The sequence below is a fragment of the Carcharhinus amblyrhynchos genome, chromosome 12 (genome assembly GCF_965287045.1).
Source record: "Carcharhinus amblyrhynchos chromosome 12, sCarAmb.v2.hapA, whole genome shotgun sequence".
Classification (NCBI taxonomy): Eukaryota; Metazoa; Chordata; class Chondrichthyes; order Carcharhiniformes; family Carcharhinidae; genus Carcharhinus; species Carcharhinus amblyrhynchos.
In genome coordinates, this window is record NC_137335.1 from 18,779,835 (window position 1) to 18,807,667 (window position 27,833).

Here is a 27,833-nt window from a genome sequence, read left to right on the forward strand (position 1 = left end):
AGACCCAGAACAAAGGGCCTCAAGCTCTGACCAGCTTGCGGCAGCATTTCGGATCCTGCACATTTTAACTTCTAAGTAATGTCTGTGCTAAAAGCCAGTGCCTGTTAACATCCCTTCCCAGGTAACCATTTTGTGTGCCAGGCAACCATTTTGTGTCCACCACTTTAATTCCTCCACAACACTTAAAACTGATACATCTTGAAGGACTCCCAAATCTGAAGAAGGATCATTGACCTGAAGCAATAACTCTGCACAGATGCTGTCTGATCTGCTGAGTATTTCTGTTTCTCAATGCAACAAACTTGACTTCATTTTGTGTCACAAAGTCAAATTAAATAATCGTTGGCTGCTTCTGTTCTGACATTTAAATATAACAGGTTCCAACATCTATTATGCTCAGTTCAGTTATATCTACTGAGACTACACTGTATAAAGATGAATAAAATCTGTATTGTGCATCTTAGTACTTCAAATAACTTTTTTTTAAAGAAGGTAAATGTAAAATTCAGAATATTTAATTTTTTCTTTGCTTAGCTCTCTTTCATTGCCCTCGGTATATTTGCCTACCTCATGCCACGTGTTGCTTTGTGGGAGAAAAACCCCAAATTTGTACCCTTCCTCAGCAAAAACAAAATAGAGGCAGTATCTACGCAGACTACCCTGAATGCACCAAGCCATCAGAAATAACCACTTAGTAATACCATTTTACATGGTGATTAGTAAGTAATCCTACAAACATGTGGGATGAGTTTTAGATAAACCGGCAGAATAACAGTGATATGTTCAAACACTGCAGTAGAAGGTAGAGGAATATAGGGTTGTGCCTGCAATTCCCTACAATGCAACAGTGAAATTGTTACTGTGCCAGTAATTTCTAAATAAACACTGTACTGTTTAAATTAATAGACCTAACTTAACACCTGTAGGACAGGTAATTGCACAGGAATGTCTCATAGCCTCACTCCACGTCACATACTATTAGCTCAAAATTCTGCAATTCCTTACTTAACAAATGTTCTGGGAACACCTTCCCAACAGGACTGCAGCAGTCCAAGGCAGCCTACCACCATTTTCTCAAAAGCAACCCTAGATGCTAATAAGTGCTGGCCTTGCTGGAAATGATGTGGAGATGCCAGTAAGAAGTAAGAAGTCTCACAACACCAGGTTAAAGTCCAACCAGTTTATTTGATAGTAAACCCACAAGCTTTCAGAAACGCTGTTCCTTTGTCAGGTGTGTGGAAAGTTTCCCCAGATTCCCAGGGTGCCCAGATTCCCCAGGATGAATTTTTTAAAAGCTCTTATATATTGTGCATTACTTTAGTGTTCCAACTTTTGCATGCAAAACATTATTGTATAAACAGATTAAAGTGAAGTACAGTGGCACACAGTTGTTTACAGTTAAACCTACTGTTCTGGTGCATGTGTAAACACAAAAGACAGAATTAATTTAGTTTGTATTGTGGCAAAAATACATCTTTCCACAGCACAAATTATTACTTTCCTGGTACCCTTAACATGCCAACTTAATATTTTTGTAGGGCCCTGCAAAAAGTGAAAGAGGGAGCAAACACTTCACAAATTAAAAAGAGGATATCAATGTTTTGACAAGCTGGAGATATTGTTACTTTCCAAATTTAGATTGGGAAGCATCCCTCCAAAGTTGGTCTTAAGTTTTCTCATGTTGTCTTATTATCAGAGCACAGCAGGCTAATCGTACCTGCGTCTGCACACTGATTGGAGTAGGATTAGGTGAATAGTTCAATGTTCTTTCCCCATAGCCCTGCAAATGTTTTCTTTGCAAATATGTTACAATTTCCTTCTGCTTCCAGAACCCGCGGGCAGTGAATTGCAGATGTTTAGGACCACTTTCCATTTAAATTGTACTGGCAACTGCTGCACGTGCAGAGGATGCTGGAGCATATCTGGATGGCTCCAATAGACCATTTTTATCTCTCCCTGAGGCATTTGGCAATTGTAACAAATGTGTTTGTAATTAATTTTTGGTCGGAGTTATAGCCCTAAACATAATTTTCCTCAATCAAGATGGTATTGATATAATTTTAGCCACGTGACTAACAGTAGCTGATATTGGGAAGCCTAATATAGCCCCACTCCTTTTGCATCCTCCTCCTCAAAACTTATTAGAATTGGTCAATTATGCCAAAAAAACTTCTCAACCTCTGAAGCCCACATAAGCAGACAGATAGAAAGTCTGAAAACGTCTTACTCTATTGTTTTTGTGGTTCGGATTATTCTTCAAAAAATATTTTAATAAAAATAAAACAATTGCAGAAAGTCACCAATAGCTTCTTGATATAATTGAGGATTTCCTTACATGAAAGCCAGCTATAAACAATTAGCTACTTACCCTGTGCCTAGTGAGTGTCCCCAGATGTAGACTGAATTCTTTCCACTTCTGGCTTTTAGCCAATTGTAAGTATAGACAGCATCTGTGGTCATTCCCCTCTCTGAGGGGGTCCCTTCGGAGTCTCCCCATCCTGGATTCAAGAGACAAATCAAGATCAAAGAGCAGTTCTACAAACTTTAAGAATCATATTTTGACATTCTTTGAAGCTAGGAATAATGCCCTCCCTTTGACATTCAATGGGAATTACATCACATGAATCCTTCACAATCAACACTGTGGGGATTTACCATTGATCGGAAACTGAACTAGACTATCCAGCTAAATACTGTGGCTACAAGAGCAGGTCACAAGTTGGGAATTCTACAGAGAGTAACTCACCTCCTGGCTCCCCAAAGCCTGTCCACTATCTACAAAGGAACAAGTCAGGAGTGTGATGGAATACTCTCCACTTGCCTTAATGGATGCAGTTCCAATAAAATTTAAGTTTGATACCATCCAGGACAAAGCAAGCATCAAATCCACCACCTTAAATATTCACTCCCTTCAGTACACCACTGAAGTACTGTGGCAGCAGGGTGTACAATGTGCAAGAAGCACTGCAGCAACTCAGGAAACAGCACTTTTCAAACCTCGACCTCTATCACTTTAGATAGACAAGGGCAGCAGATGTATGAGAACACCATCATGTGCAAGTTGCACTCAAATCACACACTGCTGGTCCCTCCCTCCTTGACTCAGTCCTCCCCGGCCCTCTCCATGCAATGTTTCCATCTCCAGCCATTACGAATCGCGATTTATCTGACATCGGTGATGAATAGTTATTCCAGGGTGCTGAAACAATCTTGTATTCGCCTACATGCATGGAGTTTCAATGTTCTTCATACCACAATCTGCTGCTGCAAAATTCTAATGCAGGAAATTATATAGTGTAATCGTGGACATGTTTGCAGTCTGGGAAAGAATGCAGTAGATGTAACCTTGTAAGCAGAATTCACTGAATGCCATTTGGGTTGTCTCTACTGGTCATACGTGGCATTCTAATCCAGAGACAATTCCATAAATCTGCTTCAGCTTTTCTCCAGATCTGCTGTAGTTTATAACTCGGGGCTCGTCAGTTGCTGGCTTTGATGTTACAGGCAGTGCAAATACACGTGTCGCAAGTGTACTTCCTGCAGTTGCGGCATCACTAAAATTGACCTGTACCATTAGCTTGTAGTGGTTCTCCTCAATTTTTGTACTTAAATGCATCAGCTCATACATTTCTATATTGAATTTCATCTGCCATGTGTCCTCTATTTCCGACGTGAAGATGCCGGCGTTGGACTGGGGTAAACACAGTAAGAAGTCTCACAACACCAGGTTAAAATCCAACAGGCAAGTCCAACAAATAAACCTCTTGGACTTTAACCTGGTGTTGTGAGACTTCTTACTGTGTCCATTAATTCCACCAGCCTTGACCTTGTGAAGTCTATTACCATCTGCCTTACTATTATTAAATTTATTTATTAGTGTCACAAGTAGGCTTACATTAACATTGCAATGAAGTTACTGTGAAAATCCCCCATACTTCCAAGTTTCATGTCGTGGGCAAATTTCATAACATTTCCCCAATCATTCATTTATTAATGAACTTTCAGAATAGAAGTATCATTTATGTGACAATCAGGTATCCTTCAGCTGCAGTTTTACTCAATGTTTCCTAACATTGTTACTCATGCCCTCGAGTTTAAGTCAACTTGCTTAAAAATTGGTCATTGCCAACATCTTCCAGTTCTGATGGAGGATCAATCTGAGACATTAACTCTGTTTCTGTCTCCACAATGCTACCCCATTAAGCATTTCCAGCATTTTCTGTCATTATTTCAGATTAAGGGTTATGGGGAGAGGGCGGGAATGTGGAACTGAGCCACGACAGATCAGCCATGTTATTGAATGGCGGGGCAGGCTCGAAGGGCTAGATGACCTACTCCTGCTCCTATTTCTTATGTTCAAGCATTGCAGTATTTTATTTCCATTAAGTATCTTGCTTATGTCCACTTCCATTTTTAAAAAATGCATTATGTTCTGTCTCAGTTTTATTTTCTACAATGAGAACAAAGCAAATTACCTTCACATCTTGTTATGTGGTACTTTTCTCCAAAAGGTGATGAGAATTGCATTTAGAATGCAAGACTCCAATGATTCATGCAGGATCAAAATAACTAATTTTGATTTCTAAACAAATGTCCTTGAGGGGGAAATTGCTTGGAACATTACTTGTGACCTTCATGTTCATTAGTTAAACATTGATAGTCCCATGTGTAATGTCTGTACACTGTTTTTCCTCAAAGGGATTTGGATTTGGATTTGGATTAGTAGACATGTTTCACTTATTTGTCAAATGCTCATAAGAGATTACTGAATCAGTGGAGGAGGGCCATCTATAATGTTACAGACTTTCAGAAGTTCAATATGCAGGACTTGAAGAATATCTAGCTGAATTAAGAACTGCTTTGCTGATACAAAATGATACTCTATAATAAATGGAAAATGCTCAGTCTCAGATTCAGCAACTGACAAGAATCTTATGATCTAGTTGCACTCTTTCCCCATGGCTCTGCAATATTTTTTTCCCAACTGTACATTAATTTTCTTTCGAAAGAAAATGCTGAATTTGCTTTCAGAACTCTTTCAGGATGTACATTTCAGATCATAATTTGTTGCATGAAAAATTCTCATTTCATCTGCATCTTTTGCTAGTTACTACAAACCTGGACCCTTTGTTTAAAGGCTCATTTGCCATTGGTAACCATTTCCCCCTATTCCATTCCATCAAAAGTCCTCCATTTTGATTATCTCTGTAAAATCTCCCTTAACATTCACTGGTCTAAAGACAATATCCCATTCTCCCTGCTCTCTCCGTGTAACTGTGAAGTCTCTCATCCCTGCTACCATTCATAGAATCCCTACAGTGGATGAGGAGGCTATTTGGCCCATCAAGTCTGCACTGACCACAATCCACCCATGCCCTATCCCCATAACCCCATATTTACCCGAGCTAGTCCTCCTGACACTAAAGGGGCAATTTAGCATGGCCAATCCACCTAATCTGCACAACTTTGGACTGCGGGAAGAAACTGGAACACCTGGAAGAAACCCACACAGACACAGGGAAAAAGTGTGAACTCCACACAGACATGACCCAAGCTAGGAATTGAACCCAGGTCCCTGGCATTGTGAGGCAGCAGTGTTGACCACCGTGCCACCCCTCCAAGGCTCAAGCAGTATTAGAGATCAGAAGAATCTGTTCTCCTAACATGACCTAGAGCACTGGAAAAGATTTCCAACAACAGTAGCTGTTGGTAACATATCAACCAATTCCCTCAGAATGGGGGTGGATCTGGCTGGAAAACACATTTTATGCAATGGGGGAAAGCACAGAGTTGAGATACATTTTGGGACCACTGAGCAGGAAAGATGATTGCAGAGATCTGAACCACTGAGGAAAGCATGGTATGTGGTGTGGTGGTGATATCTGTGTGAAGCCACATTGAAAGTAGGAGTGTCCAGTATGGAGGGTGGAGACACATGTTTGTTTACTGACACACCGGGAATAGGTGTGCCCACTAGCACAAGAAAAACCAAAGTCCAAGCTTCTCAGCATGCTGTTAAATTCTGCTACAGTACGCAACTTTTGCTGTGACAACTTCCCACCCAGATGCACCGTGAGTCACAGGCTTGGCATTGAGTCAAATGGGAGTTCAACAAACGAGGGCAAAGAGCAGGTAAGTTTGATCACTGACCAGAGGTGGGGCAAGGTGTTTAACTCCTGATCAGAAGGACGGGGGAAGGGGAAAGAATCCCTTGTTCCTCTTGGGCCACTGAAGAGCTATGAAGACAATTGCCTTCTTCTGGATTTTATCATCTCGCTGCAGCTGCCAGGTTTCCCCATGGCCTGGGAAACCCAGCTAGTCACCAGTAAGCTGGATCAAGCAAAGCTGATCAAGTCAGAGGCTTTCAACCTCATTAACATATTTAAAGTGACAAACTTCCTTCTGCGAATTGGTTGCTCTCTCCCTCAGAAAAACCAGAAGTCGGCAGATGGGAGCTAGATTCTTAATATGCTTTGAATTTTTGCCCTTGAACCTTTTCTACACACACATAATCCCTCCTAACCAACCCATAATAATGTTTCCAGGCTCCATTAGGATTGCGGTGGGTGGGTGGGGGGATTTCTTTCCCAAGTTCAGGCAACTTGCTCAATTTTTTTAAAAAAATGCTAGCGATGAAAACAAAATGCAAAAAAATTTTTTTTGAATTGAGATGATCGACAAGCTCACAAAACAGTCCAAACATTTTGCAATCTGAATACTGAAGCTCGGTCTCAGTTTCTCCTGGAATACCAAAGTTGTTTTGTGTGAAGCAGTGGGCTCTGAGCATACACAAGTTGGGCACCAGACTGCTGTTTCTGCATGCCAACTTCAGAAACAGCATCAAGTTGGCAAGACCCAAAGGGAGCATATTGCACCTGCATTTTGCATTTAAAATTTACTAACGTTAAGGTTTATTATTCAAGTAGTTCATTGCATAAGCTCAACAGCCCAAACCCCTCCAGCATTCTCACCACAGAATACAAGTAAAGCTGCCCACATTCTTTACACAGGCTTGTGCAGAATAGCAATAAGGATCATTAATGACAAGTCGGCATGTTAAGCACAATAATTGCCATCACATTAAATACAGTCCTTTGCTAAAAATAAAACATACATACAGTTCCAGGCACACTTGGAATTCTATCTAAACTTCTGGTTAACGGCTTGCCAAATTCCCCTGCAGATAACAGCTAAGCTTATGCAGAACCATGAAACTGATGAAATGGTCTGCAAGAGAGGACGTGATGGTAAATTAAATTATATCCATATGATTAAGAGGAGAGTACAGTTTTGTGTATGTTTGAACTGAGTGGTGTATGTCAGAAATACTTATTTATCCTTTTGTGGAGCACAAAAATGGGCAATATTTCAATGACAGTGCAAAATGAAATCTAAAATGTCACAATGGGGCAGAGGTTAGCCCAAAGCTGCAATGCTTTAGCAAAAATATGCCTCAGCTAATGTAATTGATAGACTGCCAGCTTATGAGCTTATATTTTCAGGTCAGAGTTATTTTAAAGCCGGTATTCACCAGTATAGAATAAATGGTTGAAGCTGGCATTATAGAATCGTAGAATAATACAACACAGGAGCCCATGTGGCCCATCATGTCTGTGCCAGCTCTTTAAAAGAGCTATCTTTTAAAGAGTTGCACTTCTTTGCTCTCATCAATTTATTTTTGATTTCATTTGTCACATGTAGTAGTATACAGTGAAAGTATTGTTTCTTGTGTGCTATACAAAGCATACTATTCATAGAGAAGGAAAGGAGAGGGTGCAGAATGCAGTGTTACATTATAGGTACAATGTAGAAAAGATCAGTTAATATAAGGTAGGTACATTCAAGAGTCGGATGGCAGCAGAGAAGAAGATGCTTTTGAGTTGGTTGGTATGTGACCTCAGACCTTTGTATCTTTTTCCCAATGGAAAAATATGGGAGAGTATGGCCAGGGCGCAAGTGGTCCTTGATCATTTTTGAAAGTTATATAGAATCTGCTTCCACCACCCAGTGTATTCCAGATCAAAACAACCTGTTGCATAGAAAAATGTCCTTCATCTTGCCTCTGCTTGTTTTAAACAATTGTCTTGCAGTTCTCTTTTCTGGTTACCAACACTTCAGTCACTGGAAATAGTTTCCATTCATCTATTTTCATCAAATCCCCTCATGATTTTGAGCATTTCTACTCAAACTCCCCTTATCCATCTCTGCTCCACAAGAGAACAAGCTCAGTATTTCTGGTCATTCTGTGCAACTGAATTCTTTCATCCCTGATACCATTCTAGTAAATCTCATCTACACCCTTTCTAGAGCTTTGACTAAAATGCAGCTACCCAAATTGAGCACAGTATTCCAGCTGGAGCCTAATCAGTGTTTTATAAACATATGGCATAACTTTGTTTTTCAGCAGGATTCTTACCCGAGAGTGAGTCAGATAGACTATCTGCCTTCTCAGCTGCCCCAAACAGCCCTGGGGCAGGGGAGGTAGAGTTAACCACAATTGCTCTTTTTATAAAGCCAAGGATTCAGTTTGCGTTTTCAATAGTCTTTTCAATTTGTCCTATCACCTTCAAAAGGCTGGTGTACTTATACTAACAATTTCTGTTCCTGTACCCCTGCAAAGTTATACCATTGAGTTTATATCATTTCAAACAAAATTTATCATTCCACAATTCTCTGTGGGTTAATTTTCATCTGGTGCGTATCTGTTCATTTCACCAGCTTATGTCCTCCTGTAATTTGCTATCATTTTCACTGCTTACCACATACTAGATTTCGTATGATCTGCCCTGTATACAAAAGAAGGCATCACTAACATATCAAAAAATTCAAAACACCTGAAGAACGTCATTGCACACTTCCGGCAAATATGAAAAGAACCTTTGTCCATTACTCTTCTTTCTGCCCTTTGGCCAATTACACATCCACACACCCACTGTTCCTTTAAATTTCATGACCAAAAGCTTAGTCAAAGAAGTAGGTTTTAAGAAGTATCTTAAAAAAAGAAAGCGAAGTAGAGAAACAGAAGTATAGGATGGGTATTTCAAAACTTGGAGCCTAGGCAACTGAAAACACAGCCACCAATGGTGGAGCAATTAAAATTGGGAATGCAGGTATCTTATAGGGACGTGGGACTGGTGGAGATCATAAAAGATAGGGAGGGGCATGGCCATGGAGTGATTTGCAACCATGTTAAGAATTTTTAAAATCAAGATTTTTCTTGGCCAGCAGCCAATATAGGTCTCATTTATATTAATTTAGTACCTCGGCCTCTGCCTCCACAAAAAAATCTATTCACTCTCTAATTAGCCCACCCTTTCAGTAACTAACATTGTATTGTTTGGATGCTTATAAAAAGACTTTTGGGTTCCTTGTTATGTTACTCAATCTATTCTTGCTTTGCCACCACCTCCCTCACCAGTTATTTTTTCAGCTGTCTTCTCTCTTTTCTCTGACATTTATCATAAGCCTGCTTTTTCAAATTTGCTTCAATTTTGATATCACAGTAATTAAAATGACCTTGATTAGTGAAGCTGGATTGTGAGGTGGCAGCAAATTACTTTGTGCAATCACTTATTGATGCCATGTTTCAACTGGGATAACCCTAATAATTATGAATGTACAATCCAGGACAGAACTGAGGTACATAGATCAAGGTGGTTATTGGTACTAGGCTTGCTGATCTCAGGCATGGCGGTGCAAGGTTCACCAAAAGTGTCTTGCATCTGCACTTGGAAGGGAGGAAAGCAAAATCAAAGGAAAGTATTTGTATGTATACAGCAATGTGCACAATCTCAGGACATAGCAAAATGCTTTACCACCAATGACTTAAAGTGCAGTCACCATTATAAATGCAAGAAAACTCAATTAATTTGCACACAGCAAGGCCTCATAAGCAGCAGCAAGAAAAATGACCAGATTATCTGTTTCAATGATGCCAACCGAGAGGCAATTATTTGCCCAGACAATAAGAAGCTATTTTTCAAATGGTGTCATGGAATCTTTCACACCCACCTAGGAGAACAGGCTAGCCTTTTGTGTAATGTTTCATCCAAAAGACCAAAAGTGCAGCACTCCATGTGAAGTTTGCTGACAGCTTGCTTTTGAGCCAGAGAAACTAGTGACTAAAGAACATCTGTTGCTGGCAGAATCAATGCATTGATCTATTAAAAGAATATATTTTTTGATGATCAAACAAATCAGAAACATTTTAGGCCTGTAGATCAATATTTGTCAAAGTTCTGTTCTGAAGATACATGATGAACATAGTTTTGAAACTCTGGCTGATTGGAAACTGGAACTTTCTTAAAGTCTGTTAAGCTGAGCAACATCTGTGTCAGCTAGGGTGTCAAGATTTTAACTTTGAAGTGAGCTTGCATACCTACGGATACCAAGGAGAAATTCTGCTCTGACAGGATTCATTCTTGAGTGCTGCAGAGAAAACTTCAGTTTTGGGTTTTGTGTGAATTGAAAAGTCTCCTATCTGACACTAACTACTGAAATACTGAGATACAACTGAAACATTTGCCCAAGTAACTGAAATCAAATTTGACTGTTTTATTCATTGGGACCAGGAGATTAGTTCATTTCTCAGCCATGGAAGTATTTATCAACAGGTGAGTACAGTAAGAAAACGTATCAATCTGGATGTTCAAACTAGATTATAATAATGTTGAATTCGTGGTGAAATGCATACTCTTTATCTGATACACCGCACCTCTACTTTATCAAGAGACGAAGGAAATCTGGCATGTCCGCTATGACTCTCACCAACTCTTCCAGAAGCACCATAGAAAGCATTCTTTCTGGTTGTACCACAGCTTAGTATGGCTCCTCCTCTGTTCAAGACTGCAAGAAACTACAAAGGGTCGTGAAAAAAGCCTATGTCCATCATGCAAACCAGCCTCCCACTCATCAACTCTGTCTACACTTCCCGCTGCCTCAAAAGCAGCCAGCACAGTCATGGACATACTCTCTTCCATCTTCTTCTGTTGGGAAAAAGGTGCAAGGGCACATACAAAGAACAAAGAACAAAAACAGCCTGGGAAACAGGCCCTTCGGCCCAACAAGCCCAGGCCGCCATCCCAACACCACCAGTCCCCCTCTCCACCCATGACCCTTGTCTAATGTTTTATGGCCATCCAGATTGAGGGAAACTAATTTAGGGACAATTTATTACTGCCAGTCAGCCTAACAGCACATCTTTGGGGTGTGGGAGGAAGCCGGAGCACCCGGAGAAAACCCACGCAAGCACGGGGAGAATGCGCAAACTCCCACAGACACTGGCCCAAATCCATGTGTCTGCACAGCAATCAGTGATAGTCACTGAGCTGTTGTCTTGCCCAGTATCTGGTCCAGTTTAGACACACACTAACGACATGAAGCACTAGGCCAATCTCGAACAACCAAGAGCAGCCCAAGTACGACCCATCGCGTGTATGCCCCTCGTTGGACACAAGGCGGACTGACTTAAAACCTGTGAATGAAAAGAAAAAAAAACATTATTGTACCATATCCATTTACCTTACCAGGGATGCCCCAGTGCTAATGACCCTTATTTAAAACAATCTCCTATATCCACCCATCTCCAACCCACTCATGTGCCTGTCTAAGTTACTCTTAAAGGACTCTAGCATGTTTGCCTCCACCACCTTACTTGGCAGAGCATTCCATACCCCCACTACCCTCTGTGTGAAAAACCTCCCTCTAATATCTGTGTTATACTTCTCCCCCCTCACCTTAAGTCCATGGCCCCTTGTCCTATGTATCTCTATCTTGGAAATAGCTTACCTCTGTTTACTCTATCTGTACCCTTCATAATCTTATATACCTCTATTAGATCCCCACTCAGTCGCCGTCTTTCAAGGGAAAAGAGCCCCAATTTATTCAATCTTTCCTCATACCCCAGTCCTTCCATACCAGGCAACATCCTGGTAAACCTCCTCTGCACTCTCTCCAGAGTCTCCACGTCCTTCCAGTAGTAAGGCGACCAGAACTGGACGCAGTACTCTAAATGCGGCCTAACCAACGTTCTGTACAAACCAACTCAAGAACAGCTTCTTCCTTGCCGCTATCAAACTTTTGAATGGACCTGCCCCATATCAAGTTGATCTTTCTCTACACCCTAACTGTGACCGTAACACATGGCACGGTAGCACAGTGGTTAGCACTGCTGCTTCACAGCTCCAGAGCCCTGGGTTCAATTCCTGGCTTGGGTCACTGTCTGTGTGGAGTTTGCACATTCTCCTCATGTCTGTGTGGGTTTCCTCCCACAGTCCAAAGATGATTGGCCATGCTAAAATTGTCCCTTAGTGTCCTGAGATGTGTAGGTTAGAGGGAATAGTGGGTAAATATATAGGGATTTGGGGGTAGGGCCTGGGTGGGATTGTGGTCGGTGCAGACTCAATGGGCCAAATGGCCTCTTTCTGCACTGTAGGGATTCTATGATATTCTACTACATTCTGCACTCTCCTTTCCTTCTCTACGTACAGTATGCTTTGTCTGTATAGCACGCAAGAAACAATACTTTTCACTGTATACTAATATGTGACAATAATAGATCAAAACAACTTGTCAAGGCATTTTTTTGATAGGGTCACCACCTGGAAGGTTAAGGGTAGCAGGCGCAAGGGAACACTATCACTTCCAAGTCATACACCATCCCAAATTGCAATGCATAGCATCTTTCCTATATCCTCACTGGGTTGGAATCCTAGAACTCCCTGCCCAACAGCACTGTGGCAATACTTGCATCACATGGGCATCAACAATTCAAGAACATGGCCCTACCATTATATTTCTCAAGGACAATTAGGGATCAGCAATAAATGTTGCTGGTGAATCAAATATTGAGTTTGTACCTTCCTCATGTATGTTGTGCTTTAAAAAAAGCAGATGGTTTGAAGATTGGCTGAAGCAAGACAATGGGCTCTTTCAATAAATGAACTGAGAGAAAGCTTGGATTAAAATGAGCAAAGGTGGCAATTTTTAATACTTATTTATTCATAGGCCATGGGTGTCACTGACTGGCCAGCTTTTATTGCCCATTTCTAGTTGCCTGAGGGCTGTTAAGAGTTAATCACATCGCTGTGGCTCCGGAGTCACTTGTAGGCCAGACCAGGTAAGGACAGCAGATTTCCTTCCCTAAAGGGCATTAGTGAACCAGATAGGTTTTCCTGACAATCATTTCATGGTCATCATTACATTCTTAATTCCATGTTTTTTTAAAATTGAATTCAAATTCTACCATCTACTGTGGTAGGATTCGAACCTGGGTCTCCAGAACATTAGTTGAGTTTCTGGGTTAATAGTCAAGCAATAATACTACTAAGCCATTGGCTCCCCAGGCCATCGCCTTCCTGGCATAGCATCAGGATTTTGGTATCACCGAAAACTTACTGTAAATGAAGTTCAATTGGTCAGTTGATTGCACATTCTAACACCCAAGCAGGCAAAAGTGGATTTCCTCAGACACCATCACTTCTCTCTGTCCATTGCTAAACTGTTCTCGTCATTTTAATGCTGGCACAACATGACCTAATCAGACATTGAAGATTTACTTAGCCTTCACAGTGAGTGTGTATTTTTCTTACCTTTATAACAGCTGTGGATCACACAAATTAAAAATAAAGTACATGGCAGTTCCCGGCATAGTGCCAAATGCCGTGGCGTTTTCATTGCGCTAACACAATTATAAAAGCTCTTGGCCACTCAGCATTTCATCTGCTGTCTCATCAATGAAATGAATCACATTTATCTTTCACTGCACAAAGTTCAAAGAAAGGGCAATCATCAGCAGAAACACAGCCTTTTCAGAAAATTGTACAAAAAAACGGATGGGTTATTGAAAAATCAAATGCAATAGGGTAGAATCAGTGTTATCCTGGCAAAAATCGATACGACCACTGGGGAATTTTAAACATGAGTTATGCCCAAAACCACTTGCATTAGTGTTTTCCACAAGCTTGCAGATAGTTTTTAAGGTTCAAGTCACCAGGATTCAGTTGCACCAACGAAATTGGCCATGCCCCCAGCCAAAATTGCAAGATTCTGCCAATCACACCGGTTCAGGAAAGCTTTACAACTTGTTTACTTTCTTAGATGTAAAGGAACTCTTTCTCCCCCCACCCCATGTCAAAAACATTTACTTTAAGAAATCAACCACTGCACACAAAATTTTAAAAAGGTTTAATACATCCTGAATTTACGTCATGTCTTTAATATAATAAATCATCCCAAGGCACTGAGTGTTACAAAAAATTTGATATGTCACATAAGAGCAGGTGACCAAGTGCTTGGTCAGAGATTTTAAGGACTGTCTCAAAGCAGAAAAGAGAGGTCTAGAGGTGAAGGAGGCAATTCCAGAACTGTTTCACGTGATTTGAAATCAGGTTACACATAGCTGGAGGACTGGACACAAAAATAATGTTGGATAAACCCAATTTCAGCAGTATCGATTAAACTGTGCAAGGTTACCAGTCTTAGATAGAGAAAAACATCAAGTGCGATTATCATCCCAGCTTTAAAATTACATAAATCATTTAAGATCAAGAGGTTATATTTGTGATATCCAATTATATTTGATAGGAAACTTGAATTATAATGTATATCGTGCAATTTGAAGCACATTTCATGTGCAGTTATAACAGACGTAATCTTCCACAGAGTTGGCAGGGTTCCTCTCTGCTCCTGCTTTCTTACGCAAAATATTTTTCAATCCTATCTTGCTCAATTTTCTGACTCAGGCCGGGCAAGATCTGGGCAGAACAACAATTCCCTTGTGTCCACCATTGAGAAGAAATCAAGTCAGATGTAAGGAGGCCCCACCTATTTTTTTTGATGGCGCTACCTGCCATAAACCGGGTAAGTTAAAGGTCCAGCAAAGTTCAGAGGCAGACTTAGTGAAACACATTGTGCCGCAGTCTCTGCCCCACTGCATCAATGGGGAGGAGCTCATGCTGGCCGGTGGCTGTGGGACACCAAGCAGAGCCTGATAGGAATGCAGAGCAACACTAGACTCTGACTGGCCAAGTCCCCTTGGAGCAAGACTCAATTATTGTCATTGCAATTTCGTCTGAATGCCTTGTCCAACCTGTTCCAGGTGGTTCCTGGTCCCTCCTACACCACCCTGTCCCCAAGGCAAGATGGCTTTGAATTTCTGATTTTAGCCCATCTCTGACCTCCGGTTCGATGAGCCACTCCAAGTGCTAGTAGCTAGCCCCTTTAAAGGGCGTTCTCTCCCACTACTGGCAACCCAGCATGGACAAGAAAATGGAGAAGAAGAAGAAAAGAGCAGGTAGCAAAGAGCAAGTGCCAGAATCCCCAGTAGGAATGGGTAAGGGAGAATAAAAAACAGAACAAGTTTGAGCAAAAGAAGTTGACCCGGAATGGCTCAAAACAGAGCCCAGCTATTGGAGAGTGGCATAGAGATGTGAGTGGAAGAGGTGATTCAAGCCTGGCACAAACTTTTCTGCACAATTGGAGGCCTGGCTTTTGAGGCTGTGTCCTCCTATCTGTCAGGTTATATCCCAAGCTGCAAACTGGACAAGTCAGATTTATTTGAAGTTCTAGAATCTTTATAGATGTAGTTCCTCTTTAATGCTTTTTTTAAAAATTTAAGACATTTAAGTCTTGTTTCCTCTGTGTTCTCTCTGGTTCTGCAGTTGAAGGTGGATGATTGTCTGTGCAGACCTGTCTGATTTAGGGGGGTCCTCTGTGTAGGGAAGGTAAATTTCTTTGCTAATTGTGGACAGTACGCATTTGCATCAGACTTGCATCCATTTTGTGCCAAGCTCTGTTGGAAATTGGGGCTCCTATGGTTATATGCAGTCACGCATTAGGGCAATGATCAGTTTGGCACACAGCCCACAGCAAGGCCGAATTTCCTCTTCCCAGTGCCTAGACAGATACTTAAACCCAAGCAGAATGGCAAAATTCCCAGCACAATGCTGCTCTCCCATGATACAAATCACACTATTAGGAGGGAAAGTATAGTGCTCAGCCTGGTGTTTGGGTTAGTGACCCAGACACTGATCCATTGACTTCTAAATGTCCTGAATGGACCTCAGGATGATCCTCTGGAACCCTGATGATTGTGAAATTCTTATTAGTGCTACACAGATGGTCAACTTCTGGTCTACATTCCCCGGTTTGGCATATTGTAACAAATGCTGCAGTGCCTTCATTCAAACAGTGGATGCAGTAATCAGAAGGACAAATTAGGGGCTCTTTGTGCCAATCAGGGCAAGCTTACTGAGCTGGTGGCTACTTGTGGTTTCAGTGTTCTCTGGTGATATTTCAGAATGACTCCTGTAATATTACTGATGTTGATTATGTAACTGCGCCGAAAGGTCATGAAATATCACGTCAGCAGGTAAATACTGAAATGATGAGTTTCAAATGACCTGCAGGCTGCACTTTGTGTGGGATCACATTGTCATTTTAAACCAGCATTTAATGTCCAATGAAATGAGATGTGTTTGATCAAGGTCGTGTCCTTTGCAAAATCTTAATCAAGGATATGTACTGAATTCTCCATTAATATTGCAACCAGTAACTATTTAGCATTTGAAATGCAGAAGTTATTGGCTGGGGTGTGATGCCATTGAAGGGAGAGGGTGTGGTGGCCATGTTCACAGGTCCTTGAAAGGCCAGGGGAAGTGCATAAGGGTTAGGAATGTTTCAGAAAGAGAAGAAAAGTTAATCCAATTGTGGGGCAGCTATTTGTGTTTCTAATTTTAACAAGATTACACGAATAGAAAAGTGATACCTCACGTAATTTTAATTGTTAATTTTTGTTGCCAAGATTAGTATAAGCTGAAGTTTTCAACTCCACTTAATCAATGCAGTTAACACACAGTCCCAAAGTCAGTGCTTTCTATTGTGCACTAACTATTGCAACATATCACTTTCGTGCTATCCTCTGTGCCAGAGGATTCCAATTGTCACTAAAGACAACACAAAACTGATTCCAGTGCAGTATAACAACCAAGAATAGAGTTTTGCTAGCTCCTCAAGCCTAAATTTCTTCATTAATGGAATGTGAACAATTGCTGGCAGGGCTAGCATTTATTGCTCATTTCCAATCGGCCTTGAGAAAATGGAAGCGAGCAGCCTTCGTGAACCACTGCAGTTCATATAATGGAGGTACTAGCAGTGTTGTTGAGGAAGGATTCTCACATAGTAATAAGAGGAACAGCAATATATTTTCAAGTTAGTGATGGGAGATCCAAGAATGCAAGAAACTAGAAAAGGTCATGAATGAAGCCTAATTCATCACGCAAACCAGCCTCCACTGATTCAGTCTACACTTCTCACTGCCTCAGCAAAGTAGCCAGCATAATTAAGGACCCCACACAGCCCAGACATTCTCACTTCCATCTTCATCCATCTGGGAAAATATACAGAAGTCTGAGGTCACGTACCAACTGATTCAAAAACAGCTTCTTCAATGCTGCCATCAGACTTTTTAATGGACCTACCTTGCATTAAGTTGATCTTTCCCTACACCCTAGCTATTGCTGTAATGCTACATTCTGCACTCTCTGTTTTCTTCTATGAACCAAATGCTTTGTCTGTATAGTGCGCAAGAAACAATAATTTCACTATATGCTAATACGTGTGACAATAATAAATCAGATCAAAATCACGTGGATAGTAGTCCTAGAAGTAGAATTTGCAGGTTCGGAAGGTGCTGTTGAAGAAGCCTATGTTAGTAGTTGAAGTGCATCTTATTGGTGACAAACACAGCAGCCACAGATGTTAAATGGTGTGATTCAAAAAAATGGGTCATTCAACATTAAGGGGGGAGGCTAGATTCTCCTGTTGGAGCTGATCAGTGCAAGCCTGGATGCTATCCAAATTTTCTTGCATGTGGCAATGGGCTGCTTCATTATCGTAGGAATTGCAACAGGAACTGAAAGCTGTCAACAATTGTCAACAAACATTACCATTTCTGAACTTATGTTGAAAAGATGATCATTGATTAAACAGCTATAGATTGATTAGGGGTACATCACTGCCTCAAGGAACTCCTGCAATGTCATATATTCTGCTAAATAATTTCTAGGTTTGCAGGATTACTCAACTCCAGATCTCATTACAAACTTGCTCTGAACAGAAGAATTCTATTCCAGAGTGAGGTGAGAGTGCCCTTGACATTAAGGTTACATCTGACCAAATGTGGCACCAAAGGGCTTTAGTAATACTGAAGTAAATGCAGATCAGTGGAAACTGCAGCAATGTCCTGGGGCTGGGTATAACTACAGCCAGTGAAGTTTTTCCTCTTGAGGCAAAGACAGCAAGCCTTAGAGGAAACAGCACCAAGATCAACAAAAAAAAGCAGGATGAGCATCTGCAAGAACAGAGGTTAAAAAACCTATGGGAACATAGCTCCAGAGACACAATATGTAAAAACGGCAGCACAGAAACAGGGAACATACTCTCTAGAAGGTCAAAATTAGATGCAAGCTAAATAGGAAATAAAGAAATTAAAGTGACATTACAATTGTAGCAAGAGTGGATTAGTGGGCAACAGCTTTGAAAGGTGATTTTTTTTTCTTTTCACCACATTAATCAGAAGTTTTTGCTGGTCAGTTTGGATAGTGATCTAATAGAGGCATTTAAAATGCTTCCAAAGTTTTGGAGCTTCATACAAGTAGTGTTCCAAAACAGAAAAGAAAATTACAACAAACTAAGATAGTATAGATAATTAGATGAGGATATGATGGTCTGCCTGGGTGACTTTGTGAAAAGCAAAATTGTCTTGAGTAAACATATCTGCAACAAATATCCCAGTTTGAAATTTCACCAGCTAAAGAGTCAAGCTGAAGAGTAATGTGGAGACACTCAGACAAATAAGGGAAGGGGAGAAGTATCTGGGCACTTTGCCCTAGATTTCATTTATATCTTGTAGCAAGATATGGGTTCTGAACACTCTGAAATTATTAGCGGCACCAACTGTAAGGAGAAATTAGAGGAGTTAGATAACGAGGATCCGGAGGACCAAATTTAATTCAACAAATACAATCTATTATTTATTTATTTTTAATTAGTGTCACAAGTTGGCTTACATTAACACTGCAGTAAAGATATTGTGAAAATCCCCAAGTTGCCACACTCTGGTGCTTGTTCAGATATACTGAGGGAGAATTTAGCATGGCCAGCACATCTTTGGATTGTGGGAGGAACTGGGGCACCTGGAGGAAACCTACACAGACACGAGGAAAATGTGCAGACTCCACACAGACAGTGACCCAAGCTAGAAATAAAATCCAGGTGCCTGGCACTGTGAGGCAGTGGTTCTAACCACTGTGCTACCATGTTACCTCAAAAAAAAAGTAAGTAATATGTTAGAGCAGAAGTGCTTGGGGATCAAACAAGTATTTTTCATACAAATGTACAGAGTGCAAGATACAAATTAATTGAAATGCAGGTTTAACTCAGACAGTTGTCTTCTTTTTCTTATGCAGACATAGAATCCCAACATTGCAAAAGGAAGCCATTCAGCCCATTGAGACTCAGCATCTTACCCAGGCCCACCCTACCCCTTCCCCATAATCCCTAAATCAACCTTATTTACACAATTTGGGACACTGAGGAGCAATTTAACAAGAGCAATTCAGCTAACCTGCACATCTTTGGACTGTGGGAGGAAACCCATGCAGACATAGTGAGAACGTGCATACTCCACACAGATAGTTACCCAAGGCAGAAATTAAATCTGGGTCCCTGGCGCTGTGAGGCAGCTAACCACAGTGCTACCATGCCACCCTGTCCTTCTGGATTGGAGATTACTTGTTTCTTCTCTGGTTCAATGAGTTCGGAGATGGCTGACAAGTTCAATGCATGATCTGCAGAGCCTGCTACATGAAGGGTAGGTGGTGCTCGAAGGAAAGAAGTGTTGTTTGTGCACTCTGACTCTTCGACTTCGCCTGTGTGTTCCTGACGAAATCTCATGGTGTGTTTGGTGCACTCTGGAATAAACCTTCTCCATTTGGTTAGTCACAAGCCACAGACTCCCCATGAGTTAGCAGGGACATTCAATCTACTAAGCGATGTTTTGATGAAATCCCTAAAGCATTCCCACTGGCCTCCTGGAAGTCTCCTGCCTTAACCAAGTTCCAAGTAAAGCAGTTGCTTTGGGAGTCTAGTGTCAGGTGTACAAAAAACATATCCTGACTGGTGGAGCTGGTTTGGAGTTTGCAGCTGCTCAATTTCATATCCCTCGTACAGGAAGAGGAGTGCGTGTCAGTGATCCTGACTATGTTCATGAAGGAGGCCAAGTCCAATTGCATCAACTATGGAGGAGTCTCCCTGCTGTGTGTCACAGCAAATCCCCCGCAAATCGCCAGCTCCCGGAAATCTTGCTTGTAAAGTCGCAGTGCAGCTTTCAACCATCAAGGGGCGCCACTGACATGATCTTCACTGCGTGGCAAACCTGAGAAAAATGCAAGGAACACAACCAACCACTGCATATGGCCTTTTCCTATCTCAGCTGTAAAGGGCTGTGGAGCATCCTTCTCAAATCTGACCGTCCACAGAAATCTATAGGCCATCATCCGTCTATTCCACGATGATATGCAAGCTGTGATCCTCAACAGTGAAAAAACCCCACCACAGACCCCATTAATAAAGACTGGGGTCAAACAAGGTTGTGTCATCGCACCAGCCCCCTTCGCCATCTTCCTCACCACAATACTGTACCTCATCTCCAGGAAATTGCCTACAGATAATTCATGAAACAGATGAGAAACTGTTTGACACGTGCTGCTTTCAATCCAAAACCACTCCAATTTCAGTGAATTCCAGTGTGCAGATGATGCTTCTGTGCACTCACTTAAATGGAGTTCCAGATCATCGTTCCCTCCTTCTCAAAAGCATAAGAATTTAGGCTTTTTGCTCACTAAGCACCCAGAAAATCAAGGCCCTCTTCCAGTCAGCTCCCACAGCACAACATCTCCCCTCCATCAATTACGATCAATGATGAAATCCTGGAAAACATGAACCATTTTCCATATCTCGGCAGCCTCCTCTTGACAAAAATGGATATAAATGACAAGTTATCATCATCACAGCCAATGAGCCTGCTCAGTCTATGGCCAAGGGAAAAAGGAGTATTTGAGAACCAGGATCTCAAACCTGTGATTAAGATTATGGTTTACCAGAGAGCAGCGATCCTTTCACTCTTGAACATTTCAGAAACTTGGACAATTTCAAAGCACTGGAGCAGGACCACCACTGGTATCTTCACAAGATCTTCCAAACTACGTAGCAAGAAAGGCAATTCATCAGCAATGTCCTCTCCTAAACTAACATACCAACATCGAGGCACAATGACATTGTAGTCATCATGGAGACAGGACTGCAAGGCAGCCGGGAATGAGAATTAATTATGCCGGGTTATAAGGACTGAAACTGACCATCACAATGAATAGTTGAAGCCAGGACCGTGGATGAACTTGAGAAGATACATAAAAATATGAGCAGAGAGACATGAAAGGACATGCTGACAGGGTTAAATGAAGAGGGATGGGAGGAACCAAAAGTGGAGCAGAAACACCATGTCAGAATGCATAGTATGTTTCAGTACCATACACTATGTAACATGCGAACAATTTTTCAAGTGCATCAAATGTTCACGGATCAGATATAGCATAGGAATCAACAATTTCTTCAACTCTCACCCTCAAAGCAAGTCTTTATATTTCCTATAGTCCTTCATTTGGCTTTAAATGCAACAACGTAGATTTTTATAAACTTGCATCTCCTGCAAATAACACTAACAAGATTTTCCCAAGTTGACATGGGGGTGTCCTCAGATTCTGAAAGTCAATGTATAAATGCAAGCCAAAAAGAAAAATACTCCCTCCCGATTTGAGTGTTGCAAGTAAATCAAAGCTCAGTCTTTCTCCACCTTCAGGCAAAGCACCTCACTGCCATTTAACACCTGCAGCTCAGATCACAAGAGTGTGGCAGGCAGAGGTTTCAATGGTAAAACCTCTATTTGCTCATTTTATAGCATAGTTAGTCAGTTAATTAATGCTCAGCAATCAAATGATTAAGCTAAGGCAGGAGAAAATAAAGCACAGCTATTCAATGTGTTGAGAGTTCTGATGCGAGACACCACAGAATATCATTCCAGCATGCTTCGAATGAGCCCAGATTACAGGCCAGGAAAGAAAGAAAAATCAAAACGAAAGATCGCAAGTAAGCAGATTGCCAGCCTTTCCTTTATATCATTGCATTGGTCTGAACAGGTGCCAGAATGTGGCGACTAGGGGAATTTCACAGTAACCTCATTGCAATGTTAATGCAAGCTTTACTTGTGACTAATAAATAAACTTTATGTCAGAAAGGAGATAGTGTGGAGAGAAAAGATTTATTTTAAAAGCAATATGCAAACATGAAGAAAACAGTAATAGTAACACTGGAGTCAACACTGAAAGTACTAACTGTAAAGCTCAGGCTGCATTAATGTGATACTCACAGTGATCTGAGGTTCTGCCTCACTGACTGCGAAAACTCAAAAAATAAACCTAATGTGGGATTGTGATAAGAGGAAGCTTGGAAATACCCGAAGGAGAGTGGAAAAGGAGGCTATGTCAAAAGGTCAAAATGAAGGGTAGAATGGTAGCAAACTGGCAAATCAGCTGTCCATTTTCATCACCCCTTCCCACTCCTAGTTTACTATCTTGTTGAAATTCAAAATCAACCCCAATATCTCCTACTCACTGCTGGACTGTGGTTAGTTATAAATACAAAGAAAAGTCTTTAATTGATATATCACCATTCACCACCTCAATGCTTTACATCCAATGAAGTCTTTCTGAAGAGTAGTTACTGAAAGGGAAACGCAGCAAGGTCCCATAAACAGCAATGAGAAAATGATCAGAAACTTTGTTGTTGTGCTAAGGGTTTAGGGATATATACTGCTTGAACATTTGCTTGAAATTGTTGAGAGACTTTTGTGGTAATAACATTCTCCTACAATTTTGCATACTGTGATCATTAGCATTTGTCTGGCTAATCCAGGTACCTAAATGTGAACTGGCAAATGTGCCAATTGAACCTACTAATTTTTCTCCTAGATTGGAGGGCAGGATGAGTGGGACTGGGCAGCAGCTGGGGATACAAGAAAGCTCAAGGAGTAGGAGTGGGGCAGGAAAGGAGGATAAGAGTACTGGGAATAATACTAACACAAGAAATTTGAAACAAGGCCATTTGGCCCATCAAGACAATTCCCTTCCAGAGAATTACTGCTATTTGGATACTTCCTAGACTCTATCTCACCTGATCATTGAAATGTTCCACAATATTCTCCATAATCCCTTAGAGATAAACCAAACTACTTCACCCCATTATCCAAACAAAATTATCTGGTCACTATAGTCCACATTTTTCTCAAGAAAGTACTTGATCAAATTCATATACAATTATTAATGTAACTATTAATTATTTTACTATATAGGTTAGTTAATGTTGCTCATCATTTTAAAGAACATTCCAAAAACTGCTTACCAATACTGATGAAATGTCAGCTGTGCACCCCCATAGATTCTGCCTGACCTGTATACTTACACCTTTCCCTATTTATAAGTTGGTATTTAATTGCTAGTCAGATTGTTAGAAGGGAAGATATTTGATGAAGTAAAGGAGAGAAAATAGTTTTTTCAAAAAAGGTACAGTGTCACGTAACCACTTGCTAGCAAATGTGAAACCAGTGGAATTAAAGGGGAAGCAGCTACATGGATAACAAAATAGGCTATGGGTCAGAAAACAATGGGCTGTGATAACTGTTGATTTTCAAACTGGAGGGTCCTTCAATTGTCAGTATTGAGACCACTACTCTTTTTGATACATTTGGGGTTACAAGGCATTATTTCAAGGTTTTCAGATGATATGAAACCTAAAATTGTAGTAAACATTGAGGAAGATAGTAACAGACTTCAGGAGCTTGTAGAAAAATCTGTCAAAATGGACAGGCAAATGGCTGATGAAATTTAAAGCAACATGATGTGAAGTGAACTATTGGACAAATGAGAAGAGGCAATGTAAACTAAATGCATAATTTTAAACAGATGAAAGATATGTGGGGGAATATATATACAAATCAAGAAGGTGAGATAGAACAAGTTCAGGCTGTGAAATAGGCATGTGGTACCCTTAGCAATTGTTATAAATAACAGGCTTATAAAATTTTTATGTTTAGGACTGCGTTAGGATAAAATGCAGGAGTCATGTTACCAGTTCTGAAATTTGCCTGACAATAAGGCCTGAGTGACGTGGCTGTTAAAAGTTTAAAGGACAGCCTGGATTATTTTACTAGAAAGAAGGTGCAAGGTGTTCACATTTAGAGACAACGACAGCAGGACTTGTGTTTTTGAAAGTTAGCCTGCTACTCTAACATCCCAGGAAAAAGTGTAACGTTAGATCATAAACAGTTATGCTCTCTTCCCACACAACTGTCTTTGGACAACTCAGAATAAGTTAAAAAGTATTAAATTAGAAAATAGTACTTCATTTCAAACTAGGATGAAACATAATGCACTTCCATTTCTCTCCTGGAAAGCATTTTCCCAATTAATCGCATACACAAGACAATGTGAGCTTCAATAATCAGGTTGTATTATATACACAAATATTAGCCATTTTTGTTCATTCCTGCACTAACAGGAACTCATTCTTGGTTGATCAAGACACAACACGAGTGTGTCTCTTAACACTTACCAAGGCCTAAATGTAAGAACAGAACGACATGAAATGAATACAAGACTGTTATTACTAGAGAATATTAGAGGCGTGCTTTGCGCGTTTGCAGAAGCTTTTTATTGGAGTCACCAATGAAGAATTTGGAAATAAATAGGTGCCTGAACAAATTGTCTTAAATCAAAAGATTGATTTCACACAAAAAAAATGCCAAAGAGAGGAATATTTTGTAAATCCTGCATTAAAAATTGGGATTTTGAGCTTTACATAAAGTTCTATATCCTTTGTCCCAACAATGCACTTCCTATAGCCACTCTAGGCAAACATCAAGAAGTCCCAAACTACGGCCATTGTTATGCTTGGAAGTACATGTGCTCAAAATTACATTTGCAGTGCCACAGATCATCTAAGTTGTAACCTGTGCATCAAAGAAAGATTCTCAGCACGTCAATTTGGACTGCCTCCCAGGTGGATTGGTCCACTTTGTGTCTATTATCAAGCACACAACCTGCAGTTCTTTCATTTCTCACTTGGCCAATATCATTTTATTCTTTTTGTTTGAAGTCCTCCATTGAAATAAGATTACAGCTCAGAACATTCATTTGTACAGTTCCCTTGATAGAAAAATACCAATACAGATGGTGTGCACCAACCATTTAGTCCATATGGGCAGTGTGACACACAGTGTGACATAAAATTCACAAACTTTTCTAGCTTAGTTGCTAGGGTGACATTAATTGTGGAGAAATTTTATCCCAATAGTAGAACGCAATGAGGGATGGACCTGAAAATGTGGAGTGGGCCAGAAAGATTGCATGCAATATGACAAATAGAGAAAAGTAGCTACTGTCCATGGAATTGTGACTCCAACATACCTCTGTGGTTTTAGAAGCAGTGGGAGGAATTGGCAAATGGACATCGCAAAGCACTCTACAGCTAATTAAGTACTTTGTGAAGTGCTGTCACTGTTGTTATGAAGGCAAAGTGGCAGCTCAGCAAACTCTCACAGATAGCAATGTGATAATGACCAAATAATCTGTTTTTTGTGATGTTGATAGAGGGAAATATATTGGTCGATACACTGAACTAACTCTCCAATTTCTTTTTAAAATGGGATCTTTTACATTCATCCGAGAAGGAAAATAGGGTCCTGGTTTAATTCCTCATTTGAAAGTTAGCACTGTAGGGTTAGCTTTAATTTCTGTGCTCAACCCCTAGAGTGGGTCTTGAAACCAGAAGTTTGTGATTCAGAGGTGACTATGCAACCAAGCCATGCCTACAAATTTCAGGCAGGGAAAAAAAGGCCAAATTTAGCTGGCTTATGGACTCTCGTTTCCAAACTGTCTCCTCCCTTGTTCTAATCAATGCATTTATGCTGCAGGAGTCATTTTAATTGCCAAACTACAATGGGAAAGAAAATTTGACAAGATTCAGGTCAGCAGGTTGGGGGTACTGAATCTACAGTGTGTGGGGGATTTCAACCTCTATCACAAAGAGCAGTTGGGTAACAACACTACTGAATGAGCCCTGAAGAAAATACCTGTCAGACTGAGCTTGAGGCAAGGAGTGATAACTCCAGTACAAGGGAAAGACACATTTGATCCTGTCCTCACCAAATGCATCTGAGACAGACAGATCTATTAGGAAAGGTCAATGACAGCATTGATAAGAGTGACCACCCGCAGTCCTATGGAGACGTGGTCTTGTCTTCACATTGAGATATCATCCATTGTGCTATGTGGCATTGTCACCATCCTAAATGGGATAGATCACATCAGATCTAGCTGCTCAAAACTGGACATCCATGAGGCACTGAGGCAGGAGGAGCAGCAGCATCTTATTCCACCATAAGGATCCTCTTGGGGAGAGTGATCATTGTATGGTGGAGTTTCTGGTGCAGATGGAGGAGGAGAAAGTGGGTTCCCGGACACGCGTCCTTTGTTTGAATAGAGGGGAGTACGGTAGGATGAGAGAAGAATTGGCGAATGTGGACTGGGGGAGCGCGTTGAAGGGAGGGTCTGTTGAGGAGCAGTGGAGGATCTTTAAAGGAGATCTTTCTTGGTGCTCAGCGGAAATTTATTCCGATGGTCAAAAAGGACTGTAGGAGGAGAGGTAATAAGCCGTGGATAACGAAGGAGGTGAAGGAAAGTGTTAAACTAAAAGCGGAGGAATTTAGAGTAGCTAAGAGTAGTGGGCGAGAAGAGGATTGGGAGAGGTTTAAATGTCAACAAAGATTGACATAGAAGTTGATAAAGAAGGGTAGGAGAAACTATGAAGCTGGGCTAGCGCTTAATATAAAAAAGGACAGCAAGAGTTTTTATAAATATATAAAAAGGAAGAGGCTGGCTAGGGTGAATATTGGTCCTTTAGAGGATGAGAAAGGGGACCTAGTGGTAGGGGATGGGGATATGGCTAAGGTATTGAATAACTTTTTTGTTTCTGTCTTCACGGAGGAGGACGTGAATAATTTGCCGGGTGTTAGCGATGGAAAGGTGGTAGGACTGGAGGGTCTTAATGACATTACTGTTACTAGAGAGGCGGTGCTCGACAGACTGGAGGGGCTGATTGTGGACAAGTCCCCAGGACCGGATGGAATGCATCCGAGGGTTCTGAAAGAAATGGTGGAGGTGATAGTGGATGCCTTGGTGGTTATTTTCCAAACGTCGCTGGATTCCGGGGAAGTGCCGGATGATTGGAAAACGGCTAATGTTACGCCGTTGTTTAAGAAGGGTGCCAGGCAAAAGGCGGGGAATTATAGGCCGGTTAGTTTAACGTCTGTGGTAGGTAAAATGTTAGAATCTGTCATTAAGGAGGAAATTGCGAGGCATCTTGAAGGGAATTGCTTGATAGAGCAGACGCAGCACGGTTTCATTAAAGGGAAGTCGTGTCTGACAAATTTACTGGAGTTCTATGAGGATGTGTCTAGGGCGGTGGATAGAGGAGAGCCGGTGGATGTGGTCTTTCTAGATTTTCAGAAGGCGTTTGACAAAGTGCCTCACAAGAGGTTATTGCAGAAGGTCGAGGGACATGGAGTTGGGGGTAGGGTGTTAGCGTGGATAGAGGATTGGTTGTCAAATAGGAGGCAGAGAGTGGGGGTCAACGGGTGCTATTCAGATTGGCGGATGGTGACT

General features: G+C 41.1%; 1 protein-coding gene across 6 annotated transcripts in view; it reads right to left on the reverse strand.

Moving 5' to 3' along the window:
- The window catches only part of abhd12 (abhydrolase domain containing 12, lysophospholipase), a 129,180-nt gene that overhangs the window by 37,550 nt on the left and 63,797 nt on the right, over positions 1 to 27,833 (reverse strand). For all 6 annotated transcript variants that reach the window (XM_080200145.1, XM_080200146.1, XM_080200147.1 and 3 more), the window contains one exon: positions 2,369 to 2,498. In XM_080200145.1, coding sequence (XP_080056271.1) covers positions 2,369 to 2,498 — 130 coding nt within the window. The remainder of the gene's footprint in view (positions 1 to 2,368; positions 2,499 to 27,833) is intronic.